At 39.3% G+C, this 23,435-nt stretch overlaps 1 protein-coding gene across 31 annotated transcripts in view; it reads right to left on the bottom strand.

Annotated features, from left to right (window-relative positions):
- DST (dystonin) overlaps nucleotides 1-23,435 on the bottom strand; it is a 539,328-nt gene that overhangs the window by 275,658 nt on the left and 240,235 nt on the right. For 30 of the 31 annotated variants that reach the window (XM_034766279.1, XM_034766278.1, XM_034766280.1 and 27 more), the window contains 19 exons: nucleotides 20,465-20,558; nucleotides 19,988-20,142; nucleotides 18,193-18,652; nucleotides 17,971-18,099; nucleotides 17,670-17,747; nucleotides 17,420-17,581; nucleotides 17,215-17,319; nucleotides 15,235-15,330; nucleotides 13,854-13,979; nucleotides 13,307-13,459; nucleotides 12,898-13,052; nucleotides 12,542-12,668; nucleotides 10,087-10,270; nucleotides 7,298-7,455; nucleotides 6,548-6,726; nucleotides 6,156-6,294; nucleotides 5,123-5,316; nucleotides 1,789-1,951; nucleotides 27-110 (listed from right to left, as the gene is read on the bottom strand). In XM_034766279.1, coding sequence (XP_034622170.1) covers nucleotides 27-110; nucleotides 1,789-1,951; nucleotides 5,123-5,316; nucleotides 6,156-6,294; nucleotides 6,548-6,726; nucleotides 7,298-7,455; nucleotides 10,087-10,270; nucleotides 12,542-12,668; nucleotides 12,898-13,052; nucleotides 13,307-13,459; nucleotides 13,854-13,979; nucleotides 15,235-15,330; nucleotides 17,215-17,319; nucleotides 17,420-17,581; nucleotides 17,670-17,747; nucleotides 17,971-18,099; nucleotides 18,193-18,652; nucleotides 19,988-20,142; nucleotides 20,465-20,558 — 2,941 coding nt within the window. Of the gene's footprint in view, nucleotides 1-26; nucleotides 111-1,788; nucleotides 1,952-5,122; nucleotides 5,317-6,155; nucleotides 6,295-6,547; nucleotides 6,727-7,297; nucleotides 7,456-10,086; nucleotides 10,271-12,541; nucleotides 12,669-12,897; nucleotides 13,053-13,306; nucleotides 13,460-13,853; nucleotides 13,980-15,234; nucleotides 15,331-17,214; nucleotides 17,320-17,419; nucleotides 17,582-17,669; nucleotides 17,748-17,970; nucleotides 18,100-18,192; nucleotides 18,653-19,987; nucleotides 20,143-20,464; nucleotides 20,559-20,661; nucleotides 20,892-23,435 lie in introns of those variants that run through there. The other variant, XM_034766290.1, reaches the window with a different exon arrangement.

Here is a 23,435-nt window from a genome sequence, read left to right as displayed (position 1 = left end):
TATTATATGTGTGTAATCTTTCTTACCTTTACTGAAGCTGAGTATTGCTCTGAATATTTCTGGCATTCATCTATTTTATTTTGTTTCATTTCAATTTCAGAAACCAGCATCTGTAAAATATATGTGTATATCTTCAGCATAATAATAATAATTCCACTCTGTATGCATCCGAAGAAGTGGGCTGTAGTCCATGAAAGCTTATGCTCTAATAAATTTGTTAGTCTCTAAGGTGCCACAAGTACTCCTGTTCTTTTTGCGGATACAGACTAACACGGCTGCTACTCTGAAACCTGAAATAATAATAATGACTCTTTTCTCTCCCTTTGTTATGGCTGATAAGTATTATTACGATAAGAATTTCTCAGTTGCCCACCATCATACTATTTATAGCACTGCTTGCATTTCAGTGTTGTATAGCTAGTTGGAATCCTGGGTCCTGATCTAAATCCTAGAAAGTCAATAGAAAGACTCCTATTGAGTTCCATGTGAGTTAGATCCAGCCCAGCATGAGTACCGCTGGTAGAATACTGTAAAAACAGTGCCTGCATCGTGGCCAACACACTGGGGACTGAACTGGAGACCTGCAGGGCTAAAAGCTGCTACATTTTTAGCTAAAGAGACAAGTTCTTTAATGAGGGCTGTCACAGACTCACTTCCTCGGTGGATCAGGCACAGAGTGGAACCTGAAATACACACTATCAGGGGATTACATAAACATTTGGATGACACCCAAACAGTTGTTTGACTGTGGCATGTTCATACCCCTTTATTATTCACTATTATCGAACATTCACGCAAAGTGGTTCTGTTTGCCTAACATTTAGGGAATGGCTGTCCTTCCTGGGCTCAATCCTATAAGGTGCTGAGCACTCTGGTGCCAATCCAGTAAAGCACTGCAGCACTCCCTTAACTGTCAGCACACAAGCAGTCCTATTGAAGACTTTGTGTGAATATTTTCGTGGACACAATGATCATGAGTAGCACTGAATCACACTTTACATTTCAAATTATGGCGTTATAGAGGAAGGATGGCCCAGAGGTTAGGACACTAGCCTAGGAGTTGGAGAGCCTGCTTTGCCACAGACTTCCTGCATGATGTTGGGCAAGTCATTTTGTCTCTCTGTGCCTCAGACCTTCATCTGTAAATAAGATTAACAGCACTTCCCAACCTCAAAGAGATGTTGTGAAGATAAAAGACTGGCGTGCTCAGTTACTACAGTAATAGGGGTCATAGAGATATCTGAGATAGCTAAAGGGCAATTGACATCACTGCTTTACATATTAAATATTTTTGCTTTAGTTAGCAAAGCCCCATTAATTTTTTATATTTTTGGGGGAAATTCATTTTATCCATGCGAAGAGGTGGGAGAGAGGGGTCCTGCCCGGCGGGGAATGGGAGACTCTGGAGGGGGGAAGGGTTGTTGTACAGTGAGCCTGCCCCACACTCACCCAGTAGCAGGCGGTTCCTGTCCATGGGTCTGGGCTCAGCACCCCGCTCCACGTGTTCTGATGTAGCACCTGGCACTTCTCCTCCATCATGATGACAGAGGGGTGGCCAGACCAAATTTGCACAAGTGATACTGTGACACTGTATACTACACAACTGGAGCAGGGAGCTGGGCCCAGACCTGAGGGATGGGAGCCTCTGCTGTGAGGTGATTTTTTTCATTTCATTTTGGTTTATACTTTGTTTTGTTTTATTTTGTCATATTTTGTATTTTCAATAATCACAGGGCTCCAGTTATTAGTTTCAATACTTTTCCCCAGGGTGGGATTCCCTTTTTGTACCTTTTGCTGGTTCAGCTGTTTAGCCAAAGCTTTGCTGTTTTCTGGTTGGTTTTCTTGAATCTTTCGCTGAGTATCTTCCACTTTCTGAATCCAGGTATCCAGTGTATGGTAAGTATCTTTGTAGTATTTCAGAGATTTACTGATACCCTCTAAGTCACGCAACCTGGTTTAATTTGAGAACAGGAGATATGATTGGGGAGAAGGTACTGTAAAAAATGATGTAAGTAAGTCAACATAACCTTAAAGGTATCAGGTGTCCTAGCTCCATCTATCATCATAATAGGAAATTTAATACTTTTTACTAAAATATATTAATGGCAGTTTCTACCACAGAGATCCCCAGCTTAATGACAGTCCATAAAGATTAAAGAGGATTTTCACACTAGAGCACCCTCGGCAGAGGGAAAGAACATTTATACTAGAAAAAATTGTCTATGGGTCAAACCTTCAATCGGGTTTGGTGTTCAGGGAAGGTCCAGTCACAGCAGAAACACGGCACGTTTCCTAAATTAATGAGTCCACGAGTAGAAAGGCCATGCACTAGACACAACATTCCCCAGCACACTGTGGAAGAGGCCTCTGCGAAGCAATTTTCACTGCCATGCAGAAGGACGAGAAGTGGGTGTGTTTTAAGTGTGACCAGTGGATTCGGTTCTGAGCATGAGCCAAGGGGGCCAAAATCTGCACTGAAGGAGACCAGCAGACCACATCCTCTACTCCTCCCAAGCGAAGTAATAGTTGGCACAAAGGCAAAGTCTTTGGATGTCCAAAAATGCTAATGTCAATGATCCTCTTTGGGTAAATCCCTCTTTAAACCATATGATTCTGGAAACTATTGAAAACCCACTCAAGTTTGTGGGCCTGCCATTTAAATCAATCACGCACAGAGAGTGAAGTGGAAACTGGTTAAGACTCTTCTACTCTGCAGTTAAACGGGAGCAGAGGGGCAGACAAAGGCAAGCTGTATTATTTCCTGCGAACTGATTCTGGAGTCTACAGGGTGCTTGAGATTCATCTGCTGTAGTCCTAACAATGTGCCTAAAAACCATACAAATATAGCAACCAAAGAGAGAGCAGAGATGTAGGTTCAGAGCAATCTGCCTGTCTGTAACCCTATATTTAACAACTCTGGTATTCTGGTTTGTAATACCTACTTTTGAATCTGCCTTACTTTCAATAATGCTATGGACATGCTCTGTGCATGTGCATGTATGTGTATGAAACAGAGTGAGTGTGACAGAGGAATTATATTTTGGTATACATATAAACAAATAACTGGGTAAACAAAGTAACAATAAATGGTGGGGAAAAAAGAAAAGAAAAGGAAAGATGTTTAATTGGAACCAATATTTACAAACGTATGTGTATAGTGAGTATCACTGTCAAACGGTTAGGAAGTAGGAGGGTGAACATTTGCAGAAAACAGTCTGTTTACTGCCACAAATTACAACTACCGCAAGCTGTCATGTTTACACTAGAACTCACTGTGTGTTAACAATAATCTGTCAGCATATTCCACACAGATGTCATGTGAGGAGAGTGTTAGGTTCATGTTTGCCCTGTGAGCAGATAGGGACACTTAAGCTTCTCAGAAAGCTACTGTTTTGTCATTTAAATCATATCACTTTGTTTACACATGGACTACTAGAAAATGAAAAAATTAAGAGTGAAATTTAAAGATACATACACTGCAGCTTAATTTCAGGCAAAAAAGACTACACACTCCAATTGCATGTTTCTTATACTGAAAAACAGAAGGTAAGGGCCCTTCCCCATAGTTTCTGTGAAAGCCAGTAGCTTGAAGGCTAATAATCATGCTGGCATTCAAACTGTTTTCTTTGACTAGACAGCATTTTTGATCAGGTCTTACCAACCACTTTAGTTTCTGGCAATCAGAGGTAGAAGCAATAAAATTAATTAATTATATCGGATTAATTGACTGATTATCAGTTCCTGCATGGATTGGACTGAGAACATAAGACTGGCCATACTGGGTTAGACCAAAGGTCCATCTAGCCCAGTTATCCTTCCGACAGTGGCCAATTGCCAGGTGCCCCATAGGGAATGAACAGAACAGGTAATCATCAAGCAATCCATTCCCTGTCGCTCATTCCAAGCTTCTTGCAAATTTAACCTAGGGACACCATCCCTGCCCATCCTGGCTAATAGCCATTGATGGACCTATCCTCCATGAATTTAGGTAGTTCTTTTTTGAACTGGTGGAACAAACTAAGGACATCTGCTTTTAAGAGGGGAGAAATATGAAAGTTTGCAGTGTACAGCATTGTTTCATATAAACAGCAGTATTCTGATACTTCTCTTCAGGGATTCCAGGGTCATAAACGAAAATAGGTTTAGTTTGCAAATAATGTTGTTCTGCCTCAATTTGTCCTTAGCTCTAGGGAGATAGAATTAAAGAGAATGAAAACGAAAGGATATGAGGTTGGTTGGGAAAGCATTAAGATGTGAACTTCTTCCCTGTGAGAACAATGGATAAGCGCATTCCAGAATACCGTGTGTGGGTGTGTGTATAATATATATATGACATACACACATTATTATTTGTCTGTGTGTGCGTGTACATGTGTACAAAAATATTTGAGTAATATTATCCACGGACATCACCAAAATCTAATCAAAGAGTCACATTTCATAGAACAAATGAACTTGAGTTGTATCATGATATTGCATGAACATAATGGAAAGTCAACAGGACATACTCCAGGGGCAAATTACTCGTTCTTGGCCAAATCCTGAAGTCCTGATTTCAGTTCTTATGGAGACAAAATTATCACTGAAGTCAATGGGAGTTAAGGACGAAGGACCTGAGGTCTTAGGCCCAATGTTCTTTATCAAGAAGTAAATATAAATCAGACCAGCAACTCACAAGTGAAGGTTATCTCATCAGTCCTACCTATCAGTACTAACTATGGGGGCAGCAGAAAGCATTACCATAAGACAGGAGGCCCTGTTTTGCAGGCATTTTTGCTAGGGGAAAAGGGCAGCATATCTGTGCTGTATCTGGCTAACTACTAAGTGTTATGGTAAAGCCCATATAGCATAGTGTTAAACTGAAGATGTTACACACACTTAAAGCTGTGGTTCTTTTTATCACTGTGTGGAAAAAACTGCAGGGGATCACGTGAACAATGGCAGCAGCACCGAAAAGCTAAGCATCCACCATGTTAGCAAGTTTCCTGAATAGTTAGAAATGCTTTTCGACCAACTATAATGTTCATTTCTTATTGCTTAAGCAGAAGATAAATTAGCTAAGAAACAACATCAATAGCCTAAAAGATGTTTTGAACATACTACAACACTAAGTGGTACGAACCGGTTTTCAATCTGAGAATGAACATTTTGCCATCTCTCAGACAGCTGATCAGCTTTCTCTTTATGCCAGTCAAAGTCAAGATCTCGTTCCTTATGCGTTTTAAACATTTGATCACTGATCGCCTTGGCTTTCTGCAGTTCATCTTCTAAGGCATGGAATACCTCTCTTTTCTCATCCACTTCAGACCTCCATTGCTAGTATGTAATAAAAGATAAGTAAACATAAATTGTAGCACTGTGTGTGTAAATCAACCCATTGCATATCCAATTTTTTCTGGTTGTTCAGACTGCTCCAATACCAAAATGCCTATGAAATAGCCATGAACTGAAAATTCTGGGTATTGGAGTCCCAATGCCCACACAAATCAAGCACATGGCTTGTAAGTTAGCAAGCTAATATTTGTCTAATAAACTACAGAGGGTACCTTAAAAATCTTCCAATTGTAAAATAACATTACCTCACTGCTTGCAGTACTTAAATGGGAAATATAAGGGGCTGTACAAATACTAAAGGAAGCTTTTCTATTTATTTTAAAAAGTGGCAAGGTTTTTAGGGCAGCCAGTCTTAATGTTGCCTGGAATCTTCCAATAAAAGACAAAAGTAACTAACTCTCTTGTTGCTGCAGTCACACATCTTTGGAGCCTCAGATATTCCAAGACACTTCCATGTGCAGAGAGAAACTCTGCATAGTGAGGTTCATTAGCAATCTTGTTTTGCATGTTATGTGCACAGCTCATACTAACATTTCCAGAGTTATATGTGTATGCAAAATGCAAACTTGTATAAGCGTAAAGTGTCTGTGAGAATTGTTTTAACCTACTAAATAATACATTTAGGTTCTTATCCTGATTGCCAAAAGGATACAGATTTGTCTAATATAGCAACCTTAAAATTTAGTCTGCTTAAAAGTAGACAAGAAGTCTTTGGCTGCACCACAAATGTAGTCTAACCAAGGGGCTATTATAAAAAGACAATTATTTTACTATACATTATTTTATGATTTACCTATAAAGAAAAAATAGAAAACTCATACCTTTAATGTACCCATAAGGTTCTCAATATTATTCTTGTCAGCAGTGACTGCTTCTTCTTCACACAGTTTAGTCTCATAAAGTTTTACTAGCGCTTCTGCTCCTTGAGTGTTTTTCAGCACCAAATTTACAGTTTTTAACCTGAAACAGTAACCTCTTGTTAACTAATCATGTATTGATAATATTCAAACTGCTCACGTTTTTCAGTCTTGCCGTGTGATATGAGATAACTAGTAATCCTTTTTTTTACATTATAATGACTTCGATAACTCTCTTACCCTTGATTAGTATTATTCATATTTATAACTTTACTGGTTTTTCTATGTACTTTCATTTGGGGGAAACAGGTGTACATTGAACCGCAGCAAGTGCGAAGTGATGGTTTGTTACATACTTTTCTATGTATATGGAAGACATGGAGTAAACTTGATTCATATTCTGAATGATGACATTGAGCTCAGAACGGAGGGTGGGGACAGAAGGTGAACCAGCAGCTTGACTGAAAAACTCCTCGCATTTATCTGTAATCATTCCCAAATCATCCTTGAGTCGATCCAGCTCTTTCTTTAGCTTCTATAAAATGGAAGGTAATTGACAGTGTTTATTTATTCTACATCAGCCTGACAGTGTTCATATAGCCTAATATTTTTTATTTCTGTGCTCTTTGTTGAAAAAGTGAGGAATGTATCTGCAGCATAGAAAGACTGAAGACTGGCTATTGATTAGTCCCTTTACCTCCACTGATATATGAGAAAATCACTTAGGCTAGGTCTACACTACCCGCCTGAATCGGTGGGTAGAAATCGACCTCTCGGGGATTGATTTATCGCGTCCCATCAGGACGCGACAATCGATCCCCAAATCCCACCAGCGGAGGTGGGAGTAAGCGCCGTCAACGGGAAGCCACAGAGGTCGATTTTGCCGCCGTCCCTACAGCGGGGTAAGTCGGCTGCGATACGTCAAAATTTGCGTATCTTAAATCAACCCACCCCCCCCCCCTAGTGAAGACCTGCCCTTAGTCACCCCCACCCTTCTGAGCTGAACCATAACATGCAAGGATCTGGGTCCGTTTGTTTCAAGAGAAAACTATTCATTTTGGAAAACCGCCACTTTCTAGTTGAACCATTCTTTCCCAAAGGCTCACCTCTTGTTCCGAGATCCTAAACACACTTTCATGTAGGTCATCCCTCTCCAGTGGAGTCCGAATCTGTCGGATCAAACGGTCCTCACAGTTCTCCAAGCGAAGTCTGATGTTTCTGACTTCTGAGATATACAGATTGTAAATGGATTCCTCCTGCTCCTCTGTTGAAGTAAACAAAGGCACTGTTTAGGAAATAAATCTAAATTGCCATGCCATATTTCCCTTCCTACTAACAACGGGTTTTGTAATACCTCAAAATATTACAGCTCTTTCAGGGATTGATTCAACTCCCAGAAAAGCCAATAGGAATTTACTTTAATGGGAATTGGATCAAACCCTTAGTCCTTAGCTGCTACTAGATCATCTCCTTGCACTTCCAAAATTAATGTCTATCAGATTCATAGATTCCAAGGCCAGAAGGGACCACTGTGATCATCTAGTTTGACCTCCTATATAACACAATCTATAGAACTTCCCCAAAATAATTTCTATAACACAACTTTTAGAAAAACATCCACCTTGATTTAAAAATTGTCAGTGATGAAGAATCCATCACAAACCTTGGTAAATTATTCCAATGGTTAATTACACTCATTGTTAAAAATTTGCACCTTATTTCCAGTCTGAATTTTCCTAGCTTGAACTTCCCGCCATTGGATCATGTTATACCTTTCTCTGCTAGATTGAAGAGCCAATTATTAAATATTTATTCCCATGTAAATATTTATGGATTATAATTAAGTCACCCCTTAACCGCCTCTGTTAAATTAAACAGATTGAGCTCCTTGCGTCTATCACTATAAGGCATGTTTTCTAATCCTTAAATCATTCTCACGGCTCTTCTCTGAACCCTCTCCCCAATTTATCAACATCCTTCTTGAATTGTGGACACCAGTACTGGGCACAGTATTTCAGCAGCAGTTGCACTAGTGCCAAATATAAAGGTAAAATAACCTCTCTACTCCTACTCAAGCTTCCCCTGTTTATGCGTCCCAGGATTGCATTAGATCTTTTGGTCACATAGTTCAGATTCAGCTGATTATCTACCACAACCCCCAAATCGTTTTCAGAGTCACTTCTTCCTGGGATACAGCCCAGTTCCAATAAGTATAGCCTACATTCTTTGTTCCTAGATGTAGACGTTTACATGTAGCCGTATTAAAACACATTTGCTTTCATATTGCTTGCATATTGTTTACCAAACGATGCAGATTGTGCTGAATCAGTGACCTGTCCTCTTCATTATTCACCCCTCCAGCAATTTTTGTGTCAGCTGCAAACTTTACCAGCGATGATTTTTTGTTTTCCTCCAGGTCATTTATAACTATGTTAAACAGTGTACGGCCAAAACCCGATCCCTGAGGGACCCCACTGAAAACAGACCTGCTCAATGATGATTCCCCATTTTCAATCGTCAGGGCTACCATCATTCCCTTTGCATGCACACTGGTGAAGTGAATGACTATATTTCTTCCAGCCAGGTGATTTCATTACTGCTATTGTAGCTAACCTCTAGTGGATTTCTTCTTCATCGCTGTGACAGGGATACAGTAAAGGGCTGGAGGACCTGGGCTAGCCAACCCTGATTACAGAACAAGTCACACCTGAGATCAGGATGAATGCCCTAGAGAAAGCAGCAGGAGGCTGCAATGAAGGGGGGAAGCTCAGGAAACTAGAAAAACTGCAGTGTGAAGAGCTCCTGCATGGAAGACACTGATACCAAGGGAACTGTGACAGCAGGATCCCAGGGAGCAGTCAGCTCCTGTGAGAAAACCTGAATGGCATTTGAACCTAGATGTTTGGGGACCTAGTGGCTAGTGCCAGAAGGCGAAGATCCAGCTAGAAAAAGCTGGAAGGATAGGCTGTGAGAACAGACTGGGACAGAAAAAGAACTCCACCATAGACAGAAGACACCAGAACTAAGAATGGATTTTTATGTGGTGATGGACTTTATTTTGGGACTCTGAGGACTTTTAAGAACTATTTCTGTTATTAAATCAGCCCCAGGCAGAGGGTGTTGTTATTCATGTGAAAGCCTATATGTAGTTCTTAAGGGGCGCAAAACAGAGGGCTAAAAGGGACAGGGTGCCTGCAAAGTGATGCCTGGTCACAAACCGGGGCTCATTAAATGGCCACCCCACTACAGTCACCTATCTAGTATTCCAGTTACTAAGTACAATATGTCTCTGCTTATATAGCAAACTATAATGGCAATTTAATCAGTTTTATAAACTATTTCACTTCTTTAAGTCAATAGTTACTTGACAGCATAAGGTATCTTTTCAGCTTTATCTAAGCTTTCATATTTCTGCATCTTAAAAGCAGTCTTATGACAGTAGCTTTTAAAGAATGGTGATGGGGTATTTTGCAACACTAAGACAGAATGCGTAAGACATTTTTCTTGTGTAACAGAGTCAAATACTATTCTAATTCTGTTCTGAGCTCAGTAAGATATTCAAGATATATTTCAATCCATTAGAAAGAAGACTATGTAAAACTAGGCCAAATGATAAGCTGCAGTCCAGAGGGTAAATTATTCTTCCAGGAAAAATGTTTTTTGCTCACCTTTGAGTAGTACTAACAAATCACCTTCATCTCTAGTAGAATTTACAGCGCAACCTGTCTAAATGATAGCTCTTCATTAATTTATTATAGTTGTCTGTCTTAATGATGTTAACATAATAAAATATGCAGTGCACTGAAGTTCACATTTAGAAAGCAAAATATTCATCAGGTATCATAAAGCCTCCTTTAAGGAAACTTTTACACATTTCCCAGTGAGTTGCTCTTACCTCTTTCTGCAGATTTAAGAAGTTCCTGATAGTACTGCTTGCAGACATTAACCTCCCTTTCCAGATGTGCTATATCTGAGCCTGAAAAGATTTTGGAGTCCTGGCTGTCTTCCAGAAACTCATCAAAGCGGGACTGTAAATTGCTTAAAACCTGCTGATGTTCCCCTGGCAACATTGTCTTTATCTAAAATAGAGAATAGATCAGTATAAATGCCAGACATTCTTGTAATGTGTACAGATGATAAAGGTGATACAACTTCTCTAATCACATATATTGAATTCAACATGGTTTGGGCCAGATGTTGCCATTACAGCACTTGCACAGTTGAAGCAGCGTAAAGCCATATCACCCTAGAAGGGGCCTTCAGGAGGGAATATGTGTTATGAAGTTAAAGAGGATTGTACGTCCACTGGACTGAGGAATTTGTCAGATACTAATGCAACATAAATAGTGGAGTAGAAAATGAAGGAAAAAAAGCTTCTCTTGTGGAAGCACTCTAAAATATTCTAGCCTTTTCAATGACCTTGTAGTAATAATTGCTTGTATCCTTTCTCTGCAAATGTTTCACTGAAAGCCAACACACATAGGTCAGTAAAAAATTATTCACGTGTTTGCTAAAGCACCCTGTGTACCACAGATAGTCATGGGCTGAATGTGATCATGTTATAATACAAATAATAGAACATATTACTCTCATAACAGAGCACATGCTTTTTATCACCTATGTTCAGGATTCAGAAGAGCAAATACAATTTGGGAGCATAGCTGGAATCAACACTGGCAGTTTGCACTACTCACATTTTCTCTGTTAGAAACATGGGGAGGGGGGGGAAGAACCCATATAAAATCTAGATTAATCAATGCCCTGTCCTACCACCATAAATAGTGTGGGATAGGCCCACCTGATCTTAATAGATGTCCCCTGCTCCACAAAATGTAGGGAAAAGCTCAGGGACCCTACTAATATGACTTGAGCGAAAATTCCTTCCCAACCAGAAATTGGGCAATCACTTTAACCAGTTGCATATGAGCAAGAAGCACCATAACTAAGCATCTAAAACCCATTCATATTCTGAGATAAATGTTTTGAGCCCAAGTCATTATCCATTTCTTCCCTCAAACCATCATCTGTATATGGATGTGTGATGGTCAAATTACAGTCCAATTAAACATTTGGCTTTCCAGTACACAGATGTATCTTCTTGTCCATGGATAGAGAAGCATCTATGCTTTATTTATCTGTTGCCTTTATCAGGAGATGCTGCTGACCCACTTACTAAACCATAAAGGGATGGAGCTGCATTTTAACCTGACTTTGCTCATTCCCCCCAACAGATCCCAGATAGACAGCTGTTCCTCTTCCCCAAGCATTTTCATATGGAGATCAAGCCTGTCATCTATTGGGGAAATTGTGTCAATGTCTATATAAACATACTAATGGAGACCCATGAGATAACATGGGCTACCAAGGTTTCAATGCGCTCATGATTCACAGCTCTGTGTTTCTTTCTCTCCTAGAGCAGGAAACTGGATCCAAAACACCAAACTCAAGTTACATCTGGGTGTGAATAAGGTAGTGTCAAGGTGGTATGCAGTTCTGAGATTCTGTTGGAGCCACTGGTATTCCTGGACCCTCACAAAACAACAATTACAATCATAACAACAGCTGGCTGTTCATGCATTCTATTCCAAATTCATATCTGATCTTTTGTGTCAACAATGGGATAGGCCTATGTTAGACCATTTCTCCTCCCATGCCATGTGGCAATCAATGGGAAAATGGTTACTGACCCAAACATGATTAGAAACAGGGCATTTCCGTTGGAGGTTGCAGGTTCATTTGTATCAACCAGAAACAGTGAGAAACAACATATAACCCCTCACTATGCGTACTGCAAGTTTTATTTGCAGCGAATTGAAGAAAGCTATATTTGAGTATTGTATAACAAACAGTCTCATGTAATATAAAAGTAAAACAAAATTTACAGAAGCAGACATTGCGCTGTTCAGTGGTCTGACAGATGGTTTTAGCCGAACTGTTTGATATTTTGATTTAAATCAGTATTTTGTTTCGAACAAACTAATCTTAATCAGCTCTTTAATGCTGACATAATATAGACTATGTATCAGGGTACAATTCTGTAGCATGGGGTAACTAAAATGCACCCCTCTGCAGGCGTCAGGGACTGAACCTGGGGCTTGCAATTGCCCCAGTCATTAGTAGGTGAAGCTGCAGCATAAGAAAACGATATGTCAGAGTGAAGGCTGCTTAGATCAAGATGGAGTACTGCACACGGTAAAATGGAGCAGGCACTGTAAGCTGTGTCTCCACATTGTAGATGTGAGCAGCAACAAACTTCTCCAGTTTATAATAGTTTCTGTAGTTGTAGTCTTCTGGGCATCAGTAAGTTACTAATGTACACTGAGAGGGACATAGTTTGGTGCAGTACCTACCGAAGCAACATTACCAGCTCGAACAGTTTCAATTTCATTTGTCAAGTAGTGCCAGGAAACCACGCTCTTCATGTTTATATGTGATTCATGCCAAAGGGCCAGTACATTCTGAAAATGTTGTTCAATTCTGAAACGTACACACAATTAGATTAGAAAAACTGACTGAAATTGTATTCACATGTGAAAAGGGGAGAAAATAAAAAGAGCATAAATTATTTTAACACAAATAAGTTCAAACAAAAATGACTCCCTCTGGTCTAATCACAAAACAATGCTCCTTCCCTAAAAAAATAAAAACAACCAAAATATTTATTACAGGAATTACACACTTTCAGCTGTTTTTACTCTGCTTCTACCTGTTTGCCGTGTCTATTGCTTCTTTGTTTGGTGGAGGAACTGTAAAGCACACAGATGGAACCATGGCCTCATTACCACTTGGACTAATGACTTTCCATTTGGCACGATGGGAGTTGCTCGCCAATACGCATTCATCATCTTTGTAAATGGTTATCTAGTTTTAACAGAAAAGCAGAATAATTTAATGAGCTAAGCATCATAAACTGTTCTTACAAAGCACTTCTGTAAATGGTGTCACCAAATAAGTGACACAACAACAAAAAACAACAATGCAGAACACAAGCATTTGCTCTGTTTACTAGGGCAGAAGATATTTACAGTCTTGTGTTTTCCAGGAACATGTAATTAATGAAACTTTAGCTGTCGCCTCACGTCTGTAATTGATTTTAGGAAATTCAAGGTTCTAACCTCAATTTGTCTGTAGTCACAGATGGCTTTAATTGGGATGGATGTTTTGAGTGGACTATCAGGATTCCTTGGCTTCAGCTGAATTATTGCCTTTGCCTTCCCCACAAGGCCAGCTACTGTGCTCTTGTACTGCAAGAGTTGTTCTTTTTCTTCCTAAAGAGCAATTAAGAAAATAACAAAAAATCAGAGATGGCCAGAACTCAATGCTTCTTCTTTAATGTTTTAAAGCTTTTGTGTCTGAAAAATAACGTTTCACATGAACAGAAATAACTCCATGAAGTAATCAGTTTCCTTTAATATCCACTATTGTTTAAAAACGTATATTTTAAGGGCACAGAAGTATTCAAACAAATAAGGACAATAATAACAAACAAGGTCAAATGGATAAACTTGTTTAATTATGTAATTCTGAAATTACATTTTATAATTTTATTACCTCCCTTTAGTTGGGTAAGTTGTCTACAAATTCAATTTTTAAATCTAGATATGTGTTACACAACTCTTGTTTAATCTTATCTTTTTGTCAACAAGATTCTTAAATTCTTACCATGGACTCCTGAACAAGATCTTCCAGTTTATGAAGGCTGCTGGACCTATCACAACTGTACTTTCGCTGTATGGCATCTTTTAAATTCTTTAAATAGTCCATGGCTTCTTTGGCATCATTGAAAAACTGAGGTAAGACACGTATTTTCATTAATTAAAAACAACACTGAAAGGTTTACTAAGTGTTAAGCCAAAACTGTTGTTTGAAGAAACCACTAAACGGTTTTAAAGCTGTTTTATATTTTACAATAGCTTGAATTTCAAGTGATTGTCTTCTTGCTGTTTAAGTACCTGCTCCTGATCTCAGAAAGGCAGACATGCATCACTGAAACATGGAAAATCAGTTACTGCACGCTCTATCTGAAAACAAAATCAGTAACCCTATGTCTGTACATTTTAGTTAATTACAGTTCCTGTGAAAATGATTTTCAAACAGTGATTCTTGCTACTCCTGGAATTTACAGCTATTAAGTTTTAAAAAAACAGATTATAAAATAAAAGTTATAAAATGTAGCAAACAAGCTATATGAAGTAGTATGTTCCTATGAACATTATATAGATTAGATGGAACCTGATTCTTCATTGCCTTTTTACCTTTTGTAGCTATTTACATTAATACAAAGTAGGTGAAGCCCTACCATTCTGATTTGTTGCAATTTACATTCATTTTGCTCTCATGCGGCACTGGCATAAATGATTCCACAAGGTTCAAGAGTGTGAAGAATACTCTCTCTATATTAAATATAAAAAAATGCAACGTTCTTTCTAAATCAGACAGTGCATAGCAAGACCTTCCATTACTGTGTATAATAATTAGTAGCTTAATGATCATTTACTGATCATTTAAGAGGAGCTATAGTCATAAAGGTGACTAAAAATGGCAAAACCTTAGTCAATGCATCAGCTCCCTGTGGGCCTTCTGCTCCCTACTGATGATAACGTGTGTTCTGCTCTTGTTTGTGCAGCCCTGGAAGAATGAGCTCCATTCTGTTCTACCTTGTCCATCATCAACAAACCCAACAACCTGAATCCAGTTGCAGAAACTGTATTAACTGTTATGATGCCTGAGGAAGAAAGAGCACTGCCTCTTTTTCAGATCCTGGATTTATTCGCAGCTCTGGCATTTAAAAAAAACAACCAGGCCCAATGCTCCCATGGTGTAAACTGACGTAGCTCTACTGAAGACAATGGAGCTACACCCGTTTACACTACCTTGGAACCTGGCCCATGTACTGAGCTATAAATGGAAAAATTGAGAAAATCTGACCTGAAAGTTATTGAGAAAGGATAACCAATATTCTCGGCTGATTGTTCTTCCTGTCACTTTTCTGACTATCATCGTGCTTTAAGGTGTTACAAATTTAATTGTTTTACTTACTTACCTCAAAATAAGCAGCATTTTCTCTCAAGTGTTGTTCAACACAGTGACACAACTGTAAAATCCAGCTCCACTGGGTCTGCATTGCAGCTCTATAGGCCTTAAAGATGAAAAAAGAAAGCATTTTAGGAAGGTGTGCAGAAATTAAAACATGTACATTCTTGCAAACTTTAGAAAAAAATAAGAATAATGTTACAAACAAAAGAGTCTGGTCCTGCCCTCCTTGCGCAGGCACAACTGTCCTTCAGACAGTAGGAGTTTTGCTTAAGTATAGAGTAAAAAATCAGACATAAAATGTGGTGCTGTATGGACAATAAAAAAAGTTTTCTGAAGCCGTAATGTGTGCATATATATGCTTTTGCATAACATTTAAAAATAAATTTAACTTTACTAATGTCTTTGTCTCTTACACAATGTTTTTCCTACCACCTCTATAGAAAACTGGGTGCATTGCCCTAACATTTGCCAGCAGAGGGTGCTCTAAAAATTTTTAAGTCAATCAGAAGTGTCATTTAAAGCCAGCCCCATCTGATTGGCACAGAAGTCAGAGTTTTCCAGCAACTGGGTGGATTGATCCATTAATGCATGGCAGACACCCCATTATGTGCCTGATTATTATGAAAAGACAGTTTCTAAAGTCCTGTTATCTGCACATACTAGGGAATTCAGAAGGCGGTAATTTTAAATATATTACATGCCCTGCACACACACACACACACACACACACACACACACACACACACACACACACACACACACACACACACACTTTACTCTTTAATGTAAAGACTATAACGTTCACATACGTATCTACCACCATACTGGTTTGTCTCTGTAGTATATATGTTTATTAGACTGATATTGAATGATACATATATTAGTAACAGCATACCATTTTAGAGAAAATAATTCCCACACTACAAAAATACCATTCATTAATCACATTCAAGAGCATGTAAAGGGAAGGAAAGGTTTTTCTTCATTTGTTTCCATATTACGAAAAATAAACTCTTTAAACGAAAGAATCATAAAATGCAGAGTTGGTACTGATCTCTGAAAGGATTAGCTCATCCTTCTGTATTATAATTGTTTTCATTGGTCCTACTGTAGCACCACTTTACTGTCTATTCTTGACATGAGTATCTGCAGGGAAAACAATCTGACACTCTCCTTTGGAGGCTTGTAAAAGCACCTACAGTAGCTACAATATTTTTTATGTAAACAGATTACCTACAATATAGAGCCTGATTCAAGTCCAAAATAAATCAGGCCACTTTGTTACATTCCAATGTCCAAACAATTTCTGTAATTTATTAATAATAAGGTCATGAAACCAAACCCCAGACCTTAAAAGGAAACAATATGATAAAATATTTGTGACTGGAAATGCTGTAGGGATACCTTTTCCAGCTCAAAGGGGGAGAAAAACAAATTAAGGGCTATTCTGTGCCTTCAATCTGCATGTGCAATTCCCATTAACATCAATGGAAACTGTATGCGAGAGTTGAAGGCAAAATATGGTTGTAAGGGCCCATCATGGAGTCCTCAATCCTTCTTCTTACATTTCAATAGGAGCTTTGACTACGGGCAAGTCTACCCAACTGCACCGCTGTAGTGCATCCGGCAAAGACACGCTATGGCGACGGGAGAGCGCTCTCCCGTTGACATAGCGCGGTGTGGACACCGATTTAAGTTGCTGTAACTTATGTCGCTCAGGAGAGCATCATAATCACACCCCTGTGCAACGTAAATTAAGCGGTAGTGTAGACTAGCCCTAAGTAAAAACCGAGTAGGACTCCAGGATTTAGCCATAAATGTTTAAAACACTTATTTCATTGAAAGTGAGGCACAGAGCCACAGCAGGACACAGAAAAGGAAAAACTCTTATTGTCTGAACTTATTAACGAATTATCCCATCAGCAAAAAGTCATGAAGACAGAAATCACAATATCGTTTTCCGGTCTGTGCGCTATACTTGACTTACCTCAATAGTTAGCCTTGCAGGGTGATTTTCCAGGAGTAGCTGCTCTGCTATTTCCTGAACTGATTTAATAACTTCTTCCTTTTGATCAAGTTCTCTCATTAAATCCTTTTTTTTTTTAATAAAAAAAATTCGATATTTTAGAAACTTGTTAAATTATTAAATGTAATTTAATTATTTCCTTTTGGATTACATTAGCAATGCTTACTGCATGGTACTCCTTTTTTCTTGATATATTGGAGTTTCTTTCACTCCAGTCATACGCAACCTCCTCCTCTTCTTTTTCATTCAGCCATATAAGCTCTCCAGTGGCACGGGACACAAAATTGTGCAGGGTATCAAGGTGCCTTTCTTGATTTCTTGATGTATTCTTAAAAAAAAATTAATTTAAAAACCCCGCCATTATCAAAGCAACACACATTTAAAAGTTGAACATCAAAGAGATATAATGATCTTACCAAGAGTTTTGCATACTGACTCTCCAGTTTGTGCAATTTTTCTGCATAATTGAGTTTAAGAGGGGCAGTCATTTGGATCTGTGTACAGTAGATAAGGTTAAAGGACAACAAAAAGATTAGCCACATTAACAGTTATTCTCAAATATTATATTAATTTGTATAATGCTAATTCATCTGGCAATCATACATAAAACCAAAGAAAGGTTCTGAAATCCAAGTGCAGTTGTATAACCAGTAATTACCTCATGAGTAATTCAATTAAAAAAAGTAACCTCAAGAAATAAAAAGTACAGTGGTGTACCTCACTGATTTTAGCTTCTTTAAGGCTTGATTCAAAATCTTCTATAGCTCTATGGACATTTTTATGATTTTCTAAATGGCTTTCAACGCTTGGCAGATCTGACCCCCATTCTGTTCGATCAAGCTGCACCTTAAAAACAAAAATGAAAAATTAACCAAAGCTTGTCAGAAAATAAAGGAAATGACTAAAGCAGACTAAGAGGTGTTTGTATAAAGACATTACCTGCATTTCATCTACCCAGTTCAAGAGGTCCTGGACAAATTTCATGTTGACTTCTTCTTCTGTTAAATTTTGATCAACAAAAGCTGATTTCATGAGGGGCTTTCGGATTTGCATCAGCTTGAGTGTTTGCAGTGCATTGGTGTCAACTCCTGTTACATAAGTTTGAATTATCCGTGGTGGAAAGCCTGGTGTATATGCTGGTGTGATTGCTGGAGTCAGTCTTGAAGTAAGACCTGATGAGAGGCCTGATGTCAGACTGGAAGAAGTCAAAGGTGTTAAACTCTGGGTCATTCCAGAGTTTAAATCAGGGTTTAAGTTTGGTGCAAATCCTGAGTTTAAGCTTTGTGTTATTCCCGAAATCATCAGCTTCGTCTGTTCTGTTGTCAGTGTGCGCCCCTTGCTGAATATTGAAGAACATTCGGTCCTTAAGGCCATAAGATCATCTCGAAGTTTAGCAACCCTATAAAGAAATTACATTTACTAAAGAAAACAAAACAAACAATCTCATTGAAAGTTTGTGAAAGCATTTTTGTGAAACACTATAATTAACTGAACTATAGCAATATAAATGAAAGCTATCTTGTATGTTTTACATATTCTAGTTAAACATACATTTACACTATTAATACCTCAGTACTATTATTTATTATAGACTTTACTTATTACTACAGTAGTTCCAATATAAGCTTTCTACATTAGCACATTTATATTACCTAGTAAACAGCTCTAAAAGTGACATGTATGTATTGTGTCACCTATACATGCATACTTGTGTGTGTTAGTATGGGCAAAATCCTGGCAATAACCCAGAAAACCAACATAACATGTGCAGTAGCATGCACCAAATGCAAAACCAGACACAACCAGCAAAAGAGAAATCTTGCTGTTGCAAGGCAGGATACTACATGCTGGGGTGGATTAATTAGCTGCAGGGAGTTGTTTACAGCTCAGTGCTGAAGCAGATATCCTGTGCTTGCTCTCACCAGATTCAGGTTTAACTCTGCCACTCTTTGGGGACATGTTACTTTTCCATAAAATGACACCCTATTACTACAGTGTAGGCTTCTGGTTGCACAAACTGCTGTTTGTGAACCGACGTTAGCCTGCTACTACCTTTCCGGGTACGTTGCAACTACTGATGCAAATCGTATCTCTATTTATCTAGAACGGGGGTAGGCAACCTATGGCAAATGTGCCGAAGGCGGCACGCGAGCTGATTTTCAGTGGCACTCTCCTGGCCACCAGTCCGGGAGGCTCTGCATTTTAATTTAATTTTAAATGAAGCTTCTTAAACATTTTAAAAACCTTGTTTACTTTACATACAACAATAGTTTAGTTATATATTATAGACTTATAGAAAGAGACCTTTTAAAAATGTTAAAATGTATTACTGGCATGCGAAACCTTAAATCAGAGTGAATAAATGAAGACTCGGCACACCACTTCTGAAAGGTTGCCGATCCCTGATCTAGAACAAAATTAGTAGGTTTTAAGGGTAACCATTTTAAGCACAATAAAAACACCCATAATGTTCAAACTTGGGTGTCTAATAAAGTTAAACACCTAAATGGCACCCAGGTAAGTGACCTGATTTTCAGAGTGCTGAGCACATGCAGCTCCCATTGAGTTCAATAAGAGTAGTGGGCGCTCAACACCTCTGAACATTTGGTTATTTTTATTTGGACTGCCAATTATGGATTTAGGAGCTTAACCCCAGGCATTTAGGTTTGACACTCTGGGCTACAATACACATACACAATGTGTATTTATACACTTAAATAAAAGTATGAAATACCTCTGTACCAGTTGATCTGCCTGGTAATATTTTCCATCAATAAGAATTTGGGCATCAATTACTTGTTGGCGCAGAAGATTCTCACATTCAAGTATATATCCAGCGATCTCTGCTTCATTCTGGAACTGTAGCCCTGATTCTAATCGCTTGGCATCCTGTGTTTTGGAATGATAAATACCAGCAATTAAATCCTACAGCTAAATGGAGAAGTACTTTGTAGAGGGTTTACTTTCACTGTAAGCTTTTTTTTTATCTTAAATAATTACTGGTAAAAACCTACTAGAATGGATTCTATGTAATGTACAGTATTCTCTTCCAGAAATGTTAACTAAAGAAAAAACATTCAGAAAAGGTGAAAATATCAGTTACTCCAACAGTCAGTCAAAAGTTCTGAAAGTAAGATTTAAAAAACTGTAAAGATTTCAGTGCCAAAAAGTTCACGAACACACCCAAAAAGAGAATTCATATTTGACTTACAGACTGCAGAGCATTCCGAGCAAGTATCAGTTTGTCTTCACAGCCCAGGATGTCCCGCTGAACTCTGTTTGCAATTTGCTGCAACATTTCCAACCTAAAAGACACCACAGAATATTTAAAAAAATGTTATTTATTATCCACATTGCAATGCAAAAGAAAATATCCTGCATCAAATGCCAGAATTTATGCCGATGTACCTAGATTCTTCTAAAGTGCCATTGCCAAAGCTTATACAAGAATTAATCAGTGTCGGTCCACAATTCACAGAAAGGAAATTCTCATTGGAGTCAATGCTGGTTCGAGTGCCAGTGCTGTTGCTAAATAAGGAATCGCTACTGTGGTAGCCATAACTACTGCTGTTCATTTTTACACCAGGAGCACTGTCCCTTTGGCCATTTACATCTATTGAAAAATGGAAAAGGAAAAAACTCTGGCAAAATGTACAGCTTCCAGGGATGAAATCTCTCTACTGGCTTTTGAAACACCCAGCATTCCTTCTTTAAATAGGCTTCAACATGCACATTCAACGCCCAGCAAGTAATACTCTGATGGCTCTTCAAAGGATTTTGCCTAGAGCTATGTATGCTAGTTTGAGTTTGGCTTCCCTACCTTGCATTGAAAAGCTCTGCAAGTATGGACTAAACAGAATGACTAGGGCGTCACTGGGAGATAGAGGTGCCAAATATTTAATATAAGTCTTAACCAATTTCAACAAGCTAAAGGAACAAACTTATATTATAAACTCACTACAGTGTTGTGCAAATCTTGAATTAAAAGTTATATTAAAAGAAGTAAAAAGAGCTTGATTCACCACAATAAATTCCAGATTTATGCTGATGTGAGTCTCCTGATTTTAATGGAGTTACACCAGTGTAAAACGGGAGTAACACACCAAGCCCATAATTGGTAAACTCTATACTCTTGTACACTGTCCAATCCACTACTATTATTCTACTGTCCAGACAACCATGTTTATTTTATTCCCTGGTCCCACCAAACTGTAATCCTGAAGACATCTCCTTACTTTCTTCAGCATTCTAACCTGACAGCTCCAAGGCTTTCTGACCATAAGGAAAAGAAGGCAAAACCCATATTTTTCTTGATTTTTAATATATAAATACATATACATAAAAATCAGCCTTTCATTCTTAACTGATTTTTTCTCCATTTTAACTCCTGCTTCCAGCCCTCTATAAAACCACATCCATATTACAGCACTGCTGCTTTAAAAATATAAAGGACACAAACTACCCTCGCAGAGACTGAGCAGGCTTATCTCTCTGATGGTTTCAATCCCACTAGCTTGACAAATAGGAACCCCTGTTTGGCCCTTGACCACTACAGGCAAGCTACCAGGCTTTCCTCACCCACCACATATTATTCCAGGTTCCAACCGGCCACTAGCTACCCACCCGAACTGACGTTTTCCTAATGTTTACAAGTCTAAGGAACAGAGTTTTAGCAATTTACCCTTGTAACAGGGTGGCTTGCCCCTTACATCTTGAGGCCGGCTGAAGAGCACACCGGAGAGAGATCAGGTGGTTTCCGTATTAAAAGCAACAGTGGGTGCAATGAAGGAAGGATGCTTAGGGAGATCAGAGACTGCTACGAGTGAGCAGGTTCTAGCAGAGGGTCCTGGGATGTGGGACTGAGACTACAGGCAGGAAAGGCCTGGGAATGACCTGACAAGAGGGTAAAATGGATGGAATTTCTTTTGGGACTTTGAGTTTTATTTTTGAGTTTATTTCATAGAATCATAGACTATTAGGGTTGGAAGAGACCTCAGGAGGTCATCTAGTCCAAGCCCCTGATCAAAGCAGGACCAACACCAACTAAATCATCCCAGCCAAGGCTTTGTCAAGCCTGACATTAAAAACAGATAAGGATGGAGATTCCACCACCTCCCTAGGTAACCCATTCCAGTGCTTCACCACCCTCCTAGTGAAATAGTGTTTCCTAATATCCAACTTAGACCTTCCCCACTGCAACCTGAGACCACTGCTTCTTATTCTGTCATCTGCCACCACTGAGAACAGCCTAGCTCCATCCTCTTTGGAACCCCTTTCAGGTAATTGAAGGCTGCTATCAATCCCTCACTCTTCTCTTCTGCAGACTAAATAACCCCAGTTCCCTCAGCCTCTCCTCGTAAATCATGTGCCCCAGCCCTCTAATCATTTTCATTGCCCTCCTCTCTCCAATTTGTCCACATCCCTTCTGTACTGGGGGGACCAAAACCAGACGCGATACTCCAGGTGTGGCTTCACCAGTGCTGAATAGAGGGGAATAATCACTTCCCTCAATCTGCTGGCAATGCTCCTACTAATACAGCCCAATATGCCATTGGCCTTTTTGGCAACAAGAGCACACTGCTAACTCATATCCAGCTTCTCATCCACTGTAATCCCCAGGTCCTTTTCTGCAGAACTGCTGCTTAGCCAGTCGGTTCCCAGCCTGTAGCGGTGCATGGGATTCTTCCTTCCTAAATGCAGAAATCTGCACTTGTCCTTGTTGAGCCTCATCAGATTTCTTTTGGCCCACTCCTCCAATTTGTCTAGGTCACTCTGGACCCTATCCCTACCCTCCAGCGTATCTACCTCTCCCCCCAGCTTAGTGTCATCTGTGGACTTGCTGAAGACACAATTAATCCCATTATCCAGATCATTAATAAAGACTTTTTCTGAATAAACTCAGATTCCAAGTAGCAGCAAAGGGTATTGTGAACAGACAAAAAGGGTTGTGTGGAGTTTAAGAATCCCCTTTGGGGGAAACTGAGGCAGGCTGCTTATAGTGTCAGCCCAAGCCTTGAGGGGGTGCTCCGGATGTAGCCACTCACTCACAACTATCTTTGAGCACAGGGCCGGCTTTAGCAAGAGCGGGGCCCGATTCCTGGGGGCGGGGCTTGCTGCAAGCCCCGCCCCCAGGACCCGAGCCGCGCGGGGGGACCCGCGCTGCGCCGCGGGGGGGGGGGGCC

Source organism: Trachemys scripta, chromosome 3, assembly GCF_013100865.1.
Source record: "Trachemys scripta elegans isolate TJP31775 chromosome 3, CAS_Tse_1.0, whole genome shotgun sequence".
Lineage (NCBI taxonomy): Eukaryota > Metazoa > Chordata > Testudines > Emydidae > Trachemys > Trachemys scripta.
This window is presented reverse-complemented; position numbering and strand designations above follow the sequence as displayed.